The sequence below is a fragment of the Coffea eugenioides genome, chromosome 2 (assembly GCF_003713205.1).
Source record: "Coffea eugenioides isolate CCC68of chromosome 2, Ceug_1.0, whole genome shotgun sequence".
Taxonomy (NCBI): domain Eukaryota; kingdom Viridiplantae; phylum Streptophyta; class Magnoliopsida; order Gentianales; family Rubiaceae; genus Coffea; species Coffea eugenioides.
The window spans coordinates 38,551,011-38,571,523 of NC_040036.1; the positions used below are offsets into that span (position 1 = coordinate 38,551,011).

The window sequence follows — 20,513 nt, forward strand, 5'->3', positions numbered from 1 at the left end:
TTGGACTTATATGTAACTGTCAATTAAGGTTAAATCCAATTAAAATGATCAAATATAGTTTGGACTTAATGTATCTTATAGGGTGTGGGTCTTTAATATATAGAGACTTAAGGGTTCCTATTTCTATGATGAGCTGAAATAGGGTTCCAAAGGATAACAGGAATGTTACTTATAAATAGGGTCATGGTTCCCAAGTCACACGTATTGTTTCTGTCGCATTTTCTAGTACCACAAAATATAGCTCTTCTCTGATATCCCATCATCAGGAAAGATGCCAGAGAGATACTAAGGGCTCTTTCAAAGGATTAGCAAATACGTGTTGACCTAGAAGGCCACTCCAATATTTTTGGAGATTCATATATCAGTTTGTCAATATTAATCCAGGTACCCTTCCGCTATTTTACTGTTAATATATTTCTTAATAATCACTATATAGATTTTAGGTTTAATAGGTGATAGTTTTCACCAATACTTAAGTTTAGATAACCACCCTAACAAGTGGTATCAGAGTTAAATATGTTTGATTATTGAGAAATAATTTGTATTCAGCAATTTATATATATATATATATTTTTTTTTTTTATTTCTCACGAATTGGGTTTCAGTTATATGGTTGTCGGCTGAACAAGAAAATTCTTGGTAATGGCCAATTGTTCACTAATTGGATTCTTATTCATGTCATGATTGTTTATCGGTGTGGCTTCATGTTTTGAATTTCATGATTTACTGTTTTTCTATTACATGGGAATCTGTGGATCCCACCATTATGGACAAGTTAATTTTGTTTCATGTTAACAATTTTTAGTTCATGGTTTTATTTGCTTCCGCGATTCGGATTGTGGTTGTCCCGTACTTTGACTTTTGGATTTTTTTTTTGAAAGTTATGGTAGCAGGTCATTGTTTCCGTGGTCCCAGTGTCTTTCACATGTATTAGCCAATCCATTGTTTTCAATTTCACACGAATCTATTGCTTTGTTATGACATTCTAATGGACCCTACAGTAGTCAAACTTTAGCCACTATATTTTACTAAGATACTTAGTTGGCTAATTTTCTATGTGTGACCGGTCAATTGTTTCTATTTTCTTTTGGCTTGCATCTTCTGTTTAAGAGCCGATACATATATATTTATGTTAAGGAAATTAGGGTTTCTTTAATTTGAATAAACCCTATTAAAGTTAAATAAGACATTCAAACCTTATAAAGTTAATATGTTTGGTCCACTGAATATATAGTTTTATAAGACATTATGGATTTCAAGAAAACTTCAGGCTTGAATGACAAATTTGGGTCGAATTATGGATATGGACATTTGGTCGAATAAGTCTTAGTCCAATTTGATTGGTTTGACAATGTTTTGACCAGAGTTGACAAAAGTTGACTTTGATCAAAATTTTTGTTTAATTTATATAATTTTAAATTTGAATATTGGTATGATTATATGTATTTTAGAATAAATTAATTGAAATAATATGCTACCAAAGTGACCTCTATTATGAAAATTAATTTATTTTAAAATATAACAAGTTGGATATTTGTAATTTTATAAATATTGATCAGTCCAAAGAAATATGAATATTTAATAAAATTACATGTGCACTTGTGGTAATAAATACGTGATAATTATTTGGATATTTTACATGTGATTTATAAATTGACTCAAAGAAAAATTTATTTTTGACATGTTATTATTATGAATATTTATTATTGCACCAAGATATCACTTAGAAGTTAATATTTTTGTCCAAAAACAAAATATTAATGGAATATCGGTATCCTGAGATGGGGTTGCTTTTATTTAAATTTATTATTATTTTGATTTATGTGAGTATAGTTTTAATTATTTTATGTTTTCTGTTCAATTGCAAATGATCTTACAAATATTACTACTAACATCAATAATATTTCTATGTTGAATGACACAAACTTCAAATCCTGAAAAGAAAATCTCTTGATAGTAGTTGGAGTAATGGATCTTGACCTTGCGTTAAAAGATGATTCTCCCCCATCTCTTACATATCAGAGTACTTCTGATGAAAAGAGGGATAGGAAAAGGTGAGAGAGATCAAATCGCTTGTGTCTGATGATCATTAAGAAGGTCATTCCAGAAGTATTCAGAGAAACAATGTCAGAAACAAAAGTAACCGCTAAAGAATTCCTTCAGGACATTGAAAAAAAGTTTGTCAAGAATGAAAAAACTGAAATTAGTACGCTCTTGACACGCCTAGTTTCAATGAAATATAGTGATAAAGGCAATATCAGAGAGTACATTATGGAAATGTCTCATCTTGTTTCAAAATTAAATGCACTTAAATTGACACTCACTGAAGAGTTACTAGTGCATTTGATTTTAATATCTCTTCCTACACAACTTAACCAGTTTAAACTGAGTTACAACTGTCAAAAGGAGACTTGGTTTTTAAATGAACTCATCTCACACTGTGTAGAGGAAGAGGAAAGATTGAAATAAGATCAGACAGAAAGTGCCCATCTGGTATCAACCACTAATAATAGAAACAAGGGATTTAAGAGAAAAAAAAAGGAGCTGCAGGTACAGCGCCACAAAAGAAATAACAAAAGAAATCAAATGATTAGGGAAAGAATAGTTGTTTCTTCTGTGGAGCTGAAGGACATAAAAAGAAATATTGCACCAACTATCACGTTTGACGTGTTAAGAAAGATATGCTTCTTAATTTAGTTTGTTCTGAGATTAATTTAATTTCGGTACTTAGACACACATGGTGGTTAGATTCTGATGCAACAACTCACATCAGTATGTCTATGCAGGGTTGCCTGAATTGCCGAAAGTCTAATAATATTGAAAAAAATATCTACATGGACGATGGCAAAATAGTTCAAATTGAAGCAATTGGAGTTTTTAGATTATTGTTAAAGACCGGATTTTATTTGGATCTCTATGAGACATTTGTTGTACCGTCTTTTAGATAAAATTTAATTTCTATTTCTGCTTTGGACAAATTTGATTATTTTTGTTCATGAAAATGAAAATTTTGAATTATTTCATGATTCAAAATTGGTTGGTTCTGGTTCTTTAATGTTCTACGATAATCTATATTTAATTGATACAACTACCTCATTTATTGAATATCTGCATTTGAATACTAGAGGAGTAAAGAGAAAATTAACTAATGAGAATTCAGCCACATTATGACACAAGATATTGGGACATATCTCCAAACAGAGAATAGAAAGACTTGTGTCAAATGAAATTTCCGACCCTTTGAATTTCACAGATTTTGATGATTGTATTAGCTGTATAAAGGGGAAACAAACCAATAAAAGGAGATTTGAAACCAATAGGTCCTCAGAAGTCTTAGAACTTATACATACCGATATTTGTGGGTCATTTTCTACATCTGCTTAAAATGGTCAGTAATATTTTATAACATTCATAGACGATTTTTTAAGATTTGGCTATATATATCTCATTTTTAAAAAGTCACAGTCACTGAATGTGTTCAAAAATTTTAAGGCTGAAGTTGAGAATCAACTCAATAAAAGAATTAAAAGCGTCAGATCTGACCGTGATGGTGAGTCCTATGATAGATATGACGATTTAGGTGAATAACATCTATAACCATTTGTTAAATACCTAGAGGAATGCAGTATCGTCCCACAGTATACTATGTCGGGTTCACCCACTATGAATGGTGTAGCTGAAAGAAAAAATAGAACGTTTAAAGACATGGTAAGGAGTATGATATGTCATTCTACCTTACCAGAATCACTCTGAGGTGAAGCACTTAAGACTGCAGCATATATCCTTAATAGAGTTTCAACTAAAACAACTATCAAAATCCCTTATAAGTTTTGGACAGGAAAAAAGCCCAGTTTAAAGTATCTGCATGTTTGGGGGTGTTCAGTTGAGACAAGGTCTTATAGGTCAAATGCAAAGAAACTGGACTAAAAAATAGTTAGTTGTTATTTTATTGGATACTCTGAAAGATCCAGAGGTTACAAGTTTTATGATCCTACAAGTAAATCAATTTTTGAGACAGAAAATACTCGGTTCTTTAAGGATGTCGAGTTTAGGGGAGAAAATATAGTAAGGACATTGTCTTAAAAGAAAAATATATTAATATTTCCATATGTGTCATTGATCTTGTTCAGGATTCTATTCCTGAGCAAGATCATGATATTACAAATTAAGACAATGTCGAAGAACAAACTGTTATAGAAGAAGAAACTCTTCTTCTCCAAGAATCAGTGCTATTAAGAAGATCCACTAGAGAAAGAAGAAGTGCAATGCCAGATGATTACATTATTTTTCTCCAAGAACATGAGGATGACTCTGGATTGAAGGAAGATGATCCAATCAACTTCCGTTAAGCCATGAAAAGTTTAAATTTTTAAAAGTGGATCGATGCCATGAATGAGAAGATTAAATTCATGAAGGACAATGATATTTGAAATCTCGTCCCATTGCCAGAAGAAGCGAAATTCATTGGTTGTAAATGGATATTTAAAATCAAAAAGGATTCGAAAGACAATGTGGAAAGATACAAAACTCGTCTTGTCGCCAAGAGATTTACACAAAAAGAAGGTATCGACTATAACGAAACCTTCTCTCCAGTCTCTTCAAAGGAATCTTTTAGAATTATCATGGCATTAGTGGTGCATTTCGATCTTGAGTTACATCATATGGATGTAAAGACAACGTTTCTCAATGATAACATTGATGAGACAATTTATATGATGCAACCGGAAAATTTTGTATCAGGAGATCCAAAGAATATGGTTTATAAACTTAAAAAATCTATCTATGAGTTCAAACAAGCATCTCGACAATGGTATTTCAAATTTCATCAAATGATCATCTCATTTGGTTTCGAGATGAACTTAGTGGATGATTGTATATACCATAAGTTTTGTAGGAACAAATATATTTTTCTGGTATTATATATTGATGATATTTTACTTGCTAGTAACGATATGGGTTTATTGCATGAAACCAAGAAATTTCTAACTAAGAATTTTGAGATAAAAGATCTTGGTGATGCATCTTTTATATTAGGTATACAAATACATCGGGATCGATTTCGGGGTATTTTAAAACTATCACAAAAGGGCTATATCGAAAAGTTTTTTAAAAAATATGGCATGCAAAATTATAAAGCGGGTAACACTCCTGTGGTTAAAGGAGACAAATTTAGTCTTGAACAGTGTCCCAAAAATATTTTTGAGGAAAAAAAGATGCAAAAGATTCCTTATGCGTCAGCAGTAGGGAGTCTAATGTATGCTCAAGTATGTACGCGTCCGGATATTGCGTACATTACTAGAATGTTGGGTAGATATTTGAGTAATCTTGAGTTAGATCATTGAAAAGCAACCAAACGGGTGTTACGATATCTACAGAAAATAAAGTATTACATGCTCATGTATCGGAAGTCAGATAAGTTAGAAATCATTGGGTATACTGATTTCGATTATGCTGGATGCCAAGATACTATGAAATCAGCGTCAGACTATGTCTACTTGTTGGTTGGAGATGTCATATCCTAGAAGAGTGCTAAACAGTCCACTATAGCATCTTCTACTATGGCTGCAGAGTTTATAGCTTGCTATAAGGCATCCAATCAAGGAATTTGGTTGCGAAATTTCGTCACAAGAATACGTGTAGTAGATAGTATTGAACAACCACTCAAATTATTTTGTGACAATAAATCAACAGTTCTATATTTCAATAATAACAGGAACTCGACGAAATCTAAACATATAGATATCAAATTCCTAGCTGTTAAAGAAAAAGTACAGAGTGAACAGTTATCGATAGAGCATATCAGGACAAACTCCATGATTACGGATCCACTTACTAAGGGATTGCCACCCAAAATGTTTCATGAGCATACTGCTCATATGGGTATCGTGTTATTAAATGACGTATAGTTTTAGTGGGAGTTTGTTATTGTAAATGTTCTTATGATTTTTTTCGATTATCAAGGATTTAAGGATATTTTATGCATAAATAAATTTTGAATTTATTTACACTCTAACTTTGGTATGATTTGATCTTATGAAAATTTAAGGTGGATCAGTTGAAAATAAGCATGTTTTGATCACATTACATGAAATTTTCATGTTACACATCCATATCATGATTCATGTCATTCAATTATATCAATGTATGTGATCGTTGATGGGTCGAGTTACAAAATTGTAACAAATGCCACTTTGATCCTATGTTGGTATGATTGATGGACCGAATTGGCTCCAGATACATTTTAGTAATGACAGTACAGTTGAACTCATACGGTTAATTGCAAAACATAATTATAAGGTTACACATATAGTCTAAATGGGAGATTGTTGGATCCTTAATCCAACATTGAACTTATATATAAATAATTATGTATAGCAAACTGTCAATTAAGGTTCAATCCAATTAAAATAATCAAATATAGTTTGGATTTAATGTATCTAATAAGGTGTGGGCCTTTAATGTGTAGAGATTTAAGGGTTCCTATTTCTATAATGGGTTGAAATAGGGTTTCAAAGGGTAACAGGAATGTTACCTATAAATAGGGTCATGGTCCCCAGGTCACACGTATTGTTTCTGTCGTATTTTTTAGTACCACAAAATATAACTCTTCCCTGATATCCCATCGTTAGGAAATATATCAGAGAGATACTAAGGGCTCTCTCAAAGGATTGGTAAATACGTGTTGACTTGGAAGGCCACCCCAATATCCTTGGAGATTCATATATCAATTTGTCGATATGAATCCAGGTACGCTTCCGCTATTTTATTGTTAATATATTTCTTAATAATCACTATATAGATTTTGGGTTTAATAGGTGATGGTTTTCACCAATAGTTAAATTTAGATAACTACCCTAACATTTCATTCAATGAATTTTCCATTATCTGCTGAACATCATTTAGCATATTTTTGCATGGAGCAACATTACCCTTCACTTTTACAAGATGATGCTTCATTCGATTAATACCTCCCCCTCTAAAAGTACTATTGCACCATTGACATACCAAAATTTTTCTACCTTGTGAATCTTGTCCTTCTGTAGCATGTCTTCAAACTATATCAGTTTTTTGCCTATGATTTTCAGAACTTGACTTTGATGCCGATCATTCATTTGTTAGTGTGGATTGTGAATCGGTACCTTCCATTGTCCTACATTAGAAAGAACATTGAAAATATTAAATAATTTAAAAAATATCCTATAAATGAAAATCTACAGCAATTATTACACATGAAAATACATTGTAAAGTTAAAATTAACATAACTATCATGATCTGTACAAAAAAAAAAAAAAAGAATCCATATATGCACAGCCATCTTGTGACATTCTACATTTTTGTTGACCTATATTAGTTATTTAAGCTAGCTACAAAAATCTCACTTCAATTAAAAGAATCCTAAGAGTTAGTAGCAAGCATGCTCAAACTGCCCTTGAACATTATAAAGCATTCAAAGACAAACTGTCCTTTTATAATCGACTCACACAATTTGTGGGAACAATAACCACATATAATACTATAAATACTACTAACACATAGTGAAAAAGGCCTAAAAAACAATTAGTGAAAAAAATACATATATTTACCTACCTACCAATGGCAGTTGCACTTTGATATATAGTTATGTACATTTTAAGCATTTGAAAAAAGGTACTTCCACATTTCACTATACAAGTTACAAAAATGAATCTTCAAAAAAACATTTGAACCTATAATCTGAAGTGCACAGACCCAATTGGAATTGCAAGAGTTTATAAAAAAACACTTTTAAATTACAAAAAATTAAACTATTTAAGTTATGAAAAATTAATTATCAGATATTTTTAAAACACTTTTTAAATTTTTTTTTAATAAATGCACCGCAACTCCAAATGAGATCTTGAAGCCGTGCGCCACAATTGGTAGTTTGTTGGTGGAGTAGAAAGGGCTTCTTCTGTAAAATAAATACTCACAAGGTGCTGATCACCTTGAATGTATAACAATGCATTATAAAGCATTCAAAGACAAAATGTCCCTTGAAATGAGGGCCAAAGTACACCGAAGAATGAACAAGCATATATTCATCACATAAATCGTGAACCAATCACTACTCAAGAAGAAGAGGTTTCTTAGTAAACAAGTAGCATTATATACCAAGACCACTGATCACCTACTAACAAATAAAAACAAATAAAGGACAATGCTACACAAAAATGGCAGATAAAAGCACCTATAATAACAGATTCAAAAGCCTGAATAACAATTTTATAGCTCCAAAAGATAATACAGTACAGGGTCTTCAACATTGTCACAATTCAACTTCGATTCAATTTTCCAATTAAAATGATAAGTTATATAAAACCTTCCCCAATAGAGTCTAAACACAATGGAATATCAAGTTTTCAAAAAAAAATTAACCCGGCGAGGGAGGGAGGAGGAGAAATATGGCAACGAGCAGGACAACATAAAATGTCCTATATAAAAGATTGTTCTGCAATTCAGACAAATTCATGTAAGTGGCCCCATAAATAGCGATACCTGATAGCAGCAAGAAGTTTATTAAGGTGTTTGAAAAGTTTTGATTTAATAGGAATACAAAACCATTGACTGAGTAACCACATATACACCAGACATAAAAAAAAATAATTATTTAGATTCACCAGTATAACCCAAAAAACAATACTAATCAAAGAAGCTACTTCAAACAAAGGTTTTAGCTAAATACCATGAACGGCCAGAATACTGGGTAAATAATCAAACATTGAATTTAGTTGTCAAATAAACATTAAATTAAGCTCAACAATTTTCACAAAATAACCACAATCAAGTAACGAAGTAATACATGCAGAGGATAAAAAGCTTAATAACAAAGTTTTACACCAAAAAAAAGGAAATAGATTTATGAAAAATGAAAAAGAAAAAAATTGGAATCTGGGTCGTGCACCGTGCAGCCGATGAACAAGGACTACCCACCTCAAACCAGAAACTGTGTGTCTTTGCCTCAACTGAACTAATTCACAAGCTACCACTGAAGGTGGTTTCTCTTCCTCAACAAGCCTTTCATTCCGCAGGAATTTGCTCCTGAGTAGCGACTGAAGTAAAATACATAAATTTCAGGTCTTCAAGAATCTGCGTTGAAACTCAAGTCCTTCATAGGCACTTTCCAGTTAACAGACAAACATGTCCATTACATGGTGAATCTCAAGTGACAACGGTGGAGGCTTTTAGATTTAGGGTTATTGGAGCTGAAGAAGAATGAAAGAAAACGACGGAAAGAGAAGCATTAATTTCGTCTGATTTTTTTAGTCGGTCAGTCAAACTTTTGACTGAAAAAAAGGCCGAAAAAGGTAAAAAAAAAATATAATTGGGATTGATCAAATTATTCAGTTCACCGGTCAAACCCGGTCATAGTTTTTAATACTCGAGTTTCTTAAATAACTCGGACCGAATGCCTGGCCGATTCCCGGTTTGCCCGGCCGGTCCAGTCCAAGTCTGAAAACACAGGTTAGAATAGGGTGCAAATATTATTGGGTGTTTGCCCAGTAGTGTTGGACAAACACCCGGGCATTTAGACATAGGGCATTCGAGGCATTTTTTTTCCTTTTTTCTAATCTTAAACTTTGATTTTACCATTTTATCTTTGTTTCCTATTCTTATTATTATTTAATAATTTTGAAGAATAATTCTTGGAAATAGCTTAGAAAAAATACAAAATAAAAGCATCCATGACTTTGTTATATAGATATATTCCTTTTCTTTGATTCTAAAATATAACTATTTTTTGCTAATATGATCCTAGATAGTTAATGTATAGGTTAGAATTATGTTATGAATTTACTAGGTAGACCAACAATAATATTTTTATAATATTTCTCAATTTTATCAATTCTTTGTATTTATTAGTAAGTTATGTGTGTGTATACAAACACGCACACACAACATATATATATATATATATATATATATGAATATTTTAATTTTATAGTATTATTATATATTTTATTTTTAAAAAATATTTAAAAAATCAAACTTTGTGGAGCGTAAGGCTTTTGTCCCGCTTGAGTGGACATAGAGCACTCCATTCAACGCTTTCACCTTTTAAAAATATTGGTGCACATATAGTTGGTGTTACCATGACTAGAATAGTACCAGTGTAATGAGTTTCAACTTTGATCTCCCTGAAACCAAGAAAAAAAAGTTTATTGTTTGCCAGCACATCAATCACTCTAACTAATAATATCATAGTAGCAACTATCTCTCAAAATCATGGCTAACAAAAGACCATAACGTCTGGACACATACCATTCTAAATCATTTTAGAAACAATGTAGATTGTGACATTATTTTGTGTGTCATAGATTTAGAGAAAATTACACTTTTAGTCTTTAATGTTGGTCACTTGTGATTTTAGTCCCTAAAAGTTTGGTAAAAGTAGGTCTCCAATGTTTGGTATTGGGTGCGATTTTAGTCGCTAAAATTCTAGTAAAGGTAAAATTTGTCCCTAGTGTTACCAATTTGAAGCTGATTTATGACAATTGATGGATTTTCCTAATCATTGATGGAATTAGTCATGTGCGGTCACATGTTTGTTAAAGTAAATTTATTGAAAAATAATCAAAATAGTGGACAACATTGAGAAATAAGAATAATTCATTTGATGGCACACTAATGACTAATTAACTAGGAACTAAGAAAAAAAGAAGCTATATATGTTAAACTATACAAAAAAATTAAGTATATGTTTTTTTTTTTGTTGCTTTAGGTGGGTAGGATAGATTTGAAGTAATTATTAATCCTTAGTTCTACAGTTTATCTAAGTGCTCCAACTAGTTTCAATTTTGTTATTTAAAATATTTCCTTTTATTTATTAGTTAATTAGTTAGCAAGCGAGTTATTGAAAAAAATTCTATTAGTAAATTTTATCAGATGTGACTAAATTCTATCAATTATTGAAAAACAAATTCTTTAAATGTCCTAAAATTTGCTTTAAATTGGGTACATGGGGGACCGTATTTACTCTTACCAAAATTTCATGGACTAAAATATATAGCACATATACTAAACATACTTATCATATTTGCTTCTACTAAAACTTTAAAAACTGAAAGCGTACAATTGCTAAATATTGGGGGCTAAAATCACATTTTTCTCCAGATTTTAGGGGAAAAAAAGTCAATTGAAACTTTAAACACGATATAAATTTGTTGCCTTAAATGATTAGTTACAAGGTATTATCTCCATTAATCATTGATGGCACTAAATATTTGGAACGGTCCGATATCATTGATGGCACAGGGTTTAGTCTAATTTCTCTCAAATTGCAATAAGACAAAAAAGAAAAGTGACATCTTTTACTAAATGAATCCAATCCATGTAACGTATTTGTATATATGTATTTCACCACAATGCTCCAAAACCGAAGTCTCCCATTTCTTCTCTCCAATGGCGGGTCTTTACACCTCTCTCAGACCCCAGGTACCGTCCTCGGCCTCTTCTGCCACCTCCCTCCACTCCTTCACCTCCAAGCTCCTCCTCCTTTTGACCGTTCTACCCCTCACGCTCGCTTTTTTTGCCTTCATCCTCCAATGGCGCGGTGGAGGAGTAGACGATCCCATCTCGAGGTGGTCGCCGGAAGAGTCCCACAAGTTCCCCGGCATGGACAGCTCGCCGTTGGCCACTGTGGGGGCCCACTCTTCTCAGTCATCAGATTGTTCCTCGCTTCTGGGACATGCTAACACGGCGTCCTTTCCTTATTACAGAGACTGGAAGTTCAATTTTCAAGCAGATCTTAAACCCAAGGTGGACTCCTTTTCTAATTTTTTTTTTCGATCTGTTAGTGGGGTTTTATGATCTTGGCTGATTTCAAATGGGTTTTGTTTATTTTTTCAATTTCAGGTGATTTTGATGTTGAATGATAGTAATGTACTACTGTTTAAGAATCCTGTTTGTTATTATAGAAGTAAAATAATATGTTAGAATTCACTACCTTTTTTCTTTTTTTTTTTTGTTAATCCAAAGGTATTTTTGGATAGTTTAGTGTGATTATTGATGCCATTTCTTGTTTTCTTGAACGATCATTTTTATTTCTTGCTCATTAAATAGCTGATATATGTAAAGCTGGTACTTTTTTGATGAAATTGGAGATCGCGGACTTTGGTCCTGGCCTCTCTGCAACACCTTAGGAGAAAAGGCATGTAAGGAGGAGAGGAAAAGCTATGCAGTAGGGCAACATCAAGACCAAGATCCATGTGAACTTTTCTTTATATGCAGTCAAATTTCTAGCATAGTACTATTTATCTAATATTTTAACTTCCTCTAAAACTCCATAATCCAACAGCTGGCAAAACTCTTAGAAAGCACTGAGGTTGGTGTTCTTGGTTGACCTTGGTGTTTAGAGTGTTAGAGCTAGGAGTAATAAATGATTAGTTAAGTTCGGAAAGATTTTTCTTTTTCTCTTTAGTTTATCCTTTTTCTTCTTTCCTTGTATCTATTTCTTTTCCCACATAATCTTGCAAGCTTAGAGTAAATGATGAGACAAATTATTTAAACAATTTGAGGTGTGATTAGAGGTGGGAGATAATCAGTGGAGATAAGTTTGTTCACTCATTATAATGGAAAATATAAGAAGCCTTTTGGCTGTCTTCATGCAATATTAGTGCTTTGCCTTTCTGGATCAATGTATTTCATTAGTTGGATCTATGTGTTGTTAAATTGCATTTTATATTTGTGCATTTCTTGTTCTGAAGTCTTCTATACATTCTTAAATCTTAAGATCTAATGTGGATTTTTGGAACTTAATCAATGTTGAATGATGCAAAGCGTTGTTTGAGTTCTTAAGTTGTTTTGCATTGCTATGTGCAGATATGCATTACAACTAGCACGTCTGCTGGCTTGGAGCAGATTCTGCCATGGATGTTCTACCATAAAGTTATTGGTGTTACTACTTTTTTTCTATTTGTGGAGGGGAAGGCAGCTTCTCCTGATGTATCAAAAGTCCTTGAATCAATTCCTGTGAGTTTGTGCTACCTCTAATGTGTGGTTGCATTTTTGCTTTTAGGTGGCAACAGGTTGTTTTCTTAACCCTCAATGTTTTTGTTCAGCCGTGGTCACACTCTCCACTAGTTATCACCCCCTTTTCCCCTTCCCCCTCCCCACCCTCCCAAAAAGGGGGAAAAACTGACCATGAAATACGCGCATTAGAGAAAAATAAAATAAACTAAAGAGAGGAAGAAGTGACTGGACAAGATGACTAACATTAAATTTGATGAATTGTGAACAAGTATTGGCGTTTTTATGCTTGCTTGCTTGGTTGAAGACGTGATACTTCAAGGGGTGGCCATGGCCCCAGGGATATTAAACTGTGTTTGGACATTTCAGTCACCTTGTTCTTTGAAATTTACATTCTTGACATATAGAAACTTGGGACTGTCCTCATAAAGGGAATTCTAGCTCGCTTGTTCTTCTAGTAGCCAATGCAAAATCATCTGTGTTTGATTCTAGAATGCCAAATACTGAAAAATAAATGCATTGAAAATTGTAATAGAAATGCTGTGCGAGCTTCTGTTCAAGACAGCTTCTCAGCTTCACTCTTCGGTTTTCATAGGTGCTTTAAACTGTTATTCTGGCAGTGTTTTGTCAATTCAATTCTGGCCTTCCAAACTGATGTATCCTAACAAAATTCTTGTATCAGTTTCTCTATTTCTACAATCCTTGGATGTCAGGATAAGGACCCTCTGAATCTGTCTAAAATGTCATATTTGTAGACTTTGTGCTTCAGTAGGATAACCTTATTGTTCAGTACTAGGATATTGTTCTATGTTATGACGTGCCTTGCATCTTATACAGGGAGTAAAAGTAATATACAGAACTAAAGAGCTTGAAGAGCAACAAGCTAGGAGGTTAGTCGCGTCTTTCATCTATTTCAAAGACCTAAGATGTTGAATTTGAGGCTTCATTGGAATTTTTTTGGACTAGTGGTGATTTTTTCTTTGCTAACACAAAGGGATGCTAAAAATAATATGGAGAGCAAGTATGACATGATTTTTTGTTCAGCTTCCATTCATCTTTTAGTATCATTTCGTGCTGCTGATTTTCAAGTTTTGTTTCTGCAATCAGATAATTGTCTTTAAGTAAATAGAAAAACAAGGAAATGTAGACATTACAGAACATAGACATCTAATCTTGTCAGATTGCATCGGATGGTGTATGCATATATACATGAGCTACTTTAGTTCCCCTGGTCTCATTCCTTTGTCATCTGATGCTTCAGCCGGATCTGGAATGAAACGTGGCTCTCCAGTTTCTTTTACAAGCCATGCAATTACGAGCTGTTTGTTAAACAATCTCTTAACATGGAGATGGCAATTGTCATGGCCAGGGTATGCTTTCTTATACATGAATGTAGCTTCCTATTATGTTTAAAGGAAAGATAATGCTTAAATAACTATAGATTGCATATATTGCTGCATTTCTCAAGATTCAAGAAATTACTCCATCAGGTCAAGTGTTTCAATTGAATTAGCACATCTTTCAGTCAGCTAATAGTTTGCTTGGCAATCCCTGTTCATTAGGTTTTTAAATCTCCTTTTGAATTTAATGAGGCAGACTAAGAAGGGATGAAATCAGATATTCTGCTAAATCACTTGGACTTCATTTTAGGATTTGAAATTGCACAATGCTTCTGCCACTTTTGCATGCTATAGATGAATGTAGAATTTGAATTAACTAAAATGTATTGCTGATTTTACATGCATATCAGAAAGATGTTTATAGAGTACATGAATTTGTTCTATACCTATTAATTAAGTACAAGGTCAGTCTGGTACACTTATTTTATCTGGTTTACCAGCCACCCTAGGTAACACTGGCTGTCCAATATTCTAATTTAGGAGGATTAATGTGTCAGGTTTAAAATCGCATAGCCCATTGGGTGCATTTAATTCTTCTGATTACTAACAAAGGATTCTGTCATAAATTTCTAGGATGCTGGCATAGATTGGATAATTCATCTAGACACTGATGAATTGTTGCATCCAGCTGGTGGTCGGGAGTATTCTTTGAGGCGGTTGCTACTTGATGTACCTGGGAATGTTGACATGGTGATATTTCCAAACTATGTAAGTTATTCATTATATGAACCTATGGTTTTTTAATTCTGAGTTATTATTTCATTTTATCCACCACAAGTGATCATAGAATTAGTTTGTTACTTGGTATCATGATGGCGGCATTAGCCATTGATTTGATTGAGCATGAAAATGAGCTGTTTTATTTATTTTTCAGGAAAGCAGTGTTGAAAGGGATGACATCAAGGAACCGTTTACTGAGGTAATGATTGCAGTTGTATTTTATATATACTTTGTGAGCTGATGGCCATTATTTTTTACCTGGTAACTCACATTTTCAGTCAGTTGTATATTTTACCTGATCAGGAAAAATGCTTCTGCTAGAATTGCCTGTTCTCATTTGCTTAAAATCACGTGATTCTGACTTTTCTTAGCTATAAACTAACTCAAGGTGCTCTAAGTTTCTTTGGAAATATGCTCTTGGCATATCTTTTATTGTTAGTTTATAAAGTTATTATAAATTACTTTCCAATAAATTACTTTATTATTAGTTTATAAAGTTATTATGTTTAGACAAGAGATAACTGCTCCAGAAAAGGTCAAGAAACAATACAATTTTTATTTTAAATCTCATTTATAGATGTATATGTATCGAGACAATATTCTGCATTTTAAATTTCTGCTGACCACAGTAGCTGCTTAGGTCTTTTACAAATTTATTAGGTCTCATCTCAATATGAAATTTGTAGTTTGGATGGAAATTTAACATGGGAGGAGATTGAGATCTAGTGGTTGAATAATGTCTTTTTTATGCAACTTCACCTATTTGATTCAAAGATGTATCTGCCATATTTGTTTTTTACTTTGATACCTTGAATACTCTTTGAAATAGGTATCTATGTTCAAGAAGAACTATGATCACCTGACAAAAGATACATATTTTGGCATGTATAAAGAGGCGACCCGTGGAAATCCAAATTACTTTTTGACGTATGGCAATGGGAAATCTGCTGCTCGAATCCAAGATCATCTTCGTCCCAACGGTGCTCATAGATGGCACAATTATATGAAAACTCCCAAGTATGCTACTGCTCCAACTGCACATTTGGTTATCTTGGTTCAGAACTTCCATTTCCTCCCAAGATGTTCTAATGTAGTTAGGTGCACTGTATTTGGTCTTTCTAAACATGTCCAATTGTGTGACATTTGATAGTGAGATCAAATTGGAAGAAGCTGCTGTTTTGCACTACACATATGCCAAGTTCTCAGACTTAACTTCTAGGCGAGATCGATGTGGTTGTAAACCAACGAAGGAGGATGTCAAGCGATGCTTTATGTTAGAATTTGATAGATCTGTAAGATCACTTCATTTTAGTTTACTTCACTTTTGATCTGTTCATTTGTCATCTTAAGATGCTCTGTGCCTTTATTTCTTGAATAAACCATGTTGGTAGGATGGTGAATTGAGGTATTACAATTTTGTCTAATAAGGAAATAAGAAGAGCAAACATAACTGAAATTATGAGATCCTTGAGGAAAATTTTAGTATCTTAAGAAAGTCAATTCATTGCATTTTTTTGAGGTTACATGGTTACATCAGGTTTACTTTTTTCATGTGCTGTGTCATTTGCCATCTTTTTTGATTTGATTTGTGTAAAAATAATGATAATTTACCACTCTTCAAGATGGGAAAACCTGTAGAAACTTCTCGATAAAAACTTTTCACAATATTCTGGAATGAAGAGTGCGGTAAAATGACTTTTTATAGGGACTTGTTGAATTCAGTTCTCAACTAGATTTTTTGTCCTTTTGCATTATCAATACTTTGTCATGCTTTGTAGGACAAGTTGTTATTTACTGCTAGACAAAATGTCTGTATTTGGTTTCCTGGAGTTGTTTCTTGTGATACATTTATGGTTTCGGATGGACTTTGTCATTTAGATGATGTTCTGCATTAGTTTCTTGTCTAAACCAAACCATTTTCTTAGTTGTGCAATTTTTGTTGCTCAAGTTTGGTTTAAGAGTCCTCAGATTTTTTCTATTCCCTTTTGTCCTTTTTTGTAGATATTGCGATCTCAATTATCTTGCTGTGTTTCATTTTAATCATTATTTTCTTCCTTTTTCACACTTCCATGAGAATGTATTTAAGTGAGCTTAGTTCAACATGGTTAATTATAAAATGGGTAGTAATACTGTGTTAAACAACTAATTGTGATGGCCAAGAAAGAGAAGTCAGGATACATTGTTCTCCAGGCTAATAGCATTCTGGATGTTAAACTTTGCAAAGTCTGTACTGTCATCTTATAAGATCCATAGAGTTTTGACACTGGCACCTTTCTTTGTCTTGTCTATCTTGGGAAAAATGTATTACTCTAGCCTATGTTTTTATGTTCAGTGACTAGTAGTTTACTGTTCTTTATTCATCTGTAGCTTCCTCGAATGACATAGGAATATAAGTATTTATATAAACTTTCCTAAAAGATGTAAAACTCCTATTTCCTATTCTTAATAGGAAAACAAACTACATGTAGAGCTTTTCTTAACAGCTATGACTCCAATTAGTTACCTAGCACGAAAGTAACTACAAAAGACTTAACCACAGAATTGCTGGAGATTTCCTGCAAGTGAAAGACCAAAAGTACTGCTTAAGACCTAAAATTCTAGAAACTGCTAAAACATAAAGAAGTACAGTTCCCACGATATTTGAACCATCTTTAGACCCTATGAATCACCATGGTTAGATCATTTTAGATATAACTTCTTGGGTGGAGCTGATCTTTTAGATTTATTCTTAGCGTTCCATAATGGCAATAGTTATCCAACCAGCTTGTGACATTGCCATCAATTTACTTTCCTGTAGCTATTTTGGCTGTGCCATCAATTTACTTTACTGTGACTTCTGGAAACAGTAGCAATTTTGATTCCCATATGCTTGTGCTCATCAGATGTAAAACAGCGACGTATGTGCCTTTTTTTTTGGGGGTGGGGGTGGAGGGGGGTTATTTGTTCAAGTATAATGCTGACAGTCAGTGCTAGTCTGTATTATATCAATATGGTATTCGTGTCACTTTCCACCTTCAATATTTTCGTACATTTTGCCTCAATTTCTTGTGACTGTTAAACTCATTGAGCTATTGTTATTTTTGTCTATTTTGTGGAGAGAGAATGTTATATTTGAAGGAATGCAGATAGTTGATACCCAAATTTTAAGTACAATTCCTTTGTAAAGATTGTTCAAAACCTCATATGTTGTCAGGGACCTGTTTTGTGGACTAGTTTGATTTAGGTGACAAACTTGGTTTTGTATTAATAGTAGAAATTCATTGATGTGTACTCGCATATTTATCCTTACACTCGGTGATTTAAGATATATGTTGTTACCATGCAGGCATTTATAATTGCCTCTACGGCCACAGAAGAGGAGATGCTAACTTGGTAATATTTAAATTTCAATTGCCTGTGTAACTTGTTAAGATAATATTGTATTTTCTGATGAGCAGGAGATTTTAAATGTGTATTATGTCTAAAACATTCTTGAAAAGTACTTGGGTTCCAAATGGAAGTAATACCTTTTGAGATTGAATGCTCTCACTTTGTCAGGTACCGTGAACATGTTGTGTGGGGTGACAGAACCCTGAATCTGAAGCTATTGAGGAAAGGCATTTTGGCACGCATATATGCACCAATGGTAAGCTTGGAGCCTTGGATATTGTGGTTTCTAGTAAATCTTAACAATTTCCAAGACTCAGTTGAATGAAAAGGATTGAAGGGTCCTCTAGCTTTACTTTTGTCAGCTAGCCTTTATTTGGAGACTAGGAGTTTGGGGTATATGGTAGTCTTGCCATTACTTAACTGTCCATGGCCATATTTTTAATTTCTTTCATATGGAAAATCCATGTAAACCACTGATGGAGAAATGTAAGAGAATGTCGTCGCATACATTTATCTCCTATATAAAGGAAGAAGGATCATATATGCAGAGACTATTGGAGTGAGAGTCCTAAACATAAAATACAACTTTAGATATAAAGTTACTAGCTCTTGATACTTTTGCTTTAATAGAAAGCTGAATGGGTGAAACGTGTAGCTCACTTGAAAGACTTTTTGATGTAGGAAGGAGAATTTGAGTTTACTGTATCTAGAGTTATCAAGTTTTAGCATCTATGTTCTCCGACAAACTCAAGTTGAGAGGATTTTGGTTCTGCCCAGCTAATAGACTCAGCTTTGGATTCTTGATGCTTATAGCCCAACAGTTGTCTTTATCGCACAACTTTAAGCTAACGAAAGTAGATTGCCTGATTTGTAATGGCGTTTTAATTCTGGAGATGCTTTTGATGGAGAAAATTTAAGTGCTGAAGAATTTGTGATTTCAAGATGGTGATTTGAAGTGAGCATTTGACTTGTAACCTTATCTATTTTGTTGTTCCAAATTTATTGTTCTATACGTGCTTTTCTTTCAGGTCATTATCCAAGGATTGCGGGAGGCAGGTGTATTTAGCACTGTCATAACATCTGCCCAAGCATCTCTCTCAAAGGACAAATTCTTAGCATCCATTGAGAAGAGCAATTCGACAAGGGCTGTTTCATCCCAATCACTTCCTTCCAGAAAGATTGGTAAAAATCATGATTCTCAGGCAACAGCCAGAAGAATCTTTGACACTGCAGCTGCAGCATACCATGAAGCAGCTATACCGCCACTATCTCCTCCAGTTATGGATAATGACCTAATGAACGAAGCATGATATTACTTCCTGCAGGATTGCTGCTTCTTTCTTCCCGTAAACAAATTTGGCTGGAGGTTGCCCTCTCTATTTGTTAAAGAAGGAAAGATCTCAGCAAGCATATTTGCAGTTGGTACTAGTTCTTGGTTCGGTTGTTTGGCTTTTTCCCGATCATTACCCAAGCGGAGGTGTATAACTTTTTACTGAGAGGGGCAATTTTATTTTTTTTTTTGTTTTTTGGGGGAGGGGAAATGTACGAGGGGGGTTGTCTTACTGGCCCTTTTTGGGGTTTACGATGTTAAGATTGACTGGTCATATATGTACAGAAGAATTATAGGGATTGACTGGCAGTATCATTTTAACTTGGTGTACTATTAGAGAATTTGATTTGTATAGTGCCATTGGAGTTTATTCTTTCAGTTGGCTCTGTTGCATTTCAATCATGGGACAGCATGGCACAAGAGGTTATCCAGAGATGCGTACAGTATATATTTGCTGGTGTTTGTTGATTATGCAATAAGCAAATATTCTAGTGCCTTTCATGAATGGAAAATGACCAATTTTGTGTTAAAAAACGTGTCAACTACTTCTCCTCAGGCTTTTTCCGAAGTCAAAATGTTTGTTTCTAAGCTTTTAGGTGATGGAAGGAGGTATTTATTGAATTTCCAAACTCAATAGGGTCGAGAAGATGCAAAGGAAAAAGTCTGCACCAAATGTGTTTGTAATGCGCATGAAAATTTTTGGGAGGGA

General features: G+C 33.5%; 1 protein-coding gene across 1 annotated transcript; it reads left to right on the top strand.

Moving 5' to 3' along the window:
* Positions 1–11,411: 11,411 nt before the first annotated feature.
* LOC113763011 (glycosyltransferase-like KOBITO 1) lies at positions 11,412–20,197 on the top strand. The gene is made up of 11 exons (XM_027306688.1): positions 11,412–11,776; positions 12,839–12,988; positions 13,823–13,875; positions 14,247–14,355; positions 14,959–15,093; positions 15,260–15,304; positions 15,935–16,122; positions 16,256–16,397; positions 18,431–18,477; positions 18,643–18,730; positions 19,503–20,197. Exons 1-11 carry the CDS (start codon positions 11,420–11,422, stop codon positions 19,782–19,784), a joined length of 1,596 nt encoding a protein of 531 aa, XP_027162489.1. The 5' UTR covers positions 11,412–11,419; the 3' UTR covers positions 19,785–20,197.
* The last annotated feature ends 316 nt before the right edge of the window (positions 20,198–20,513 follow it).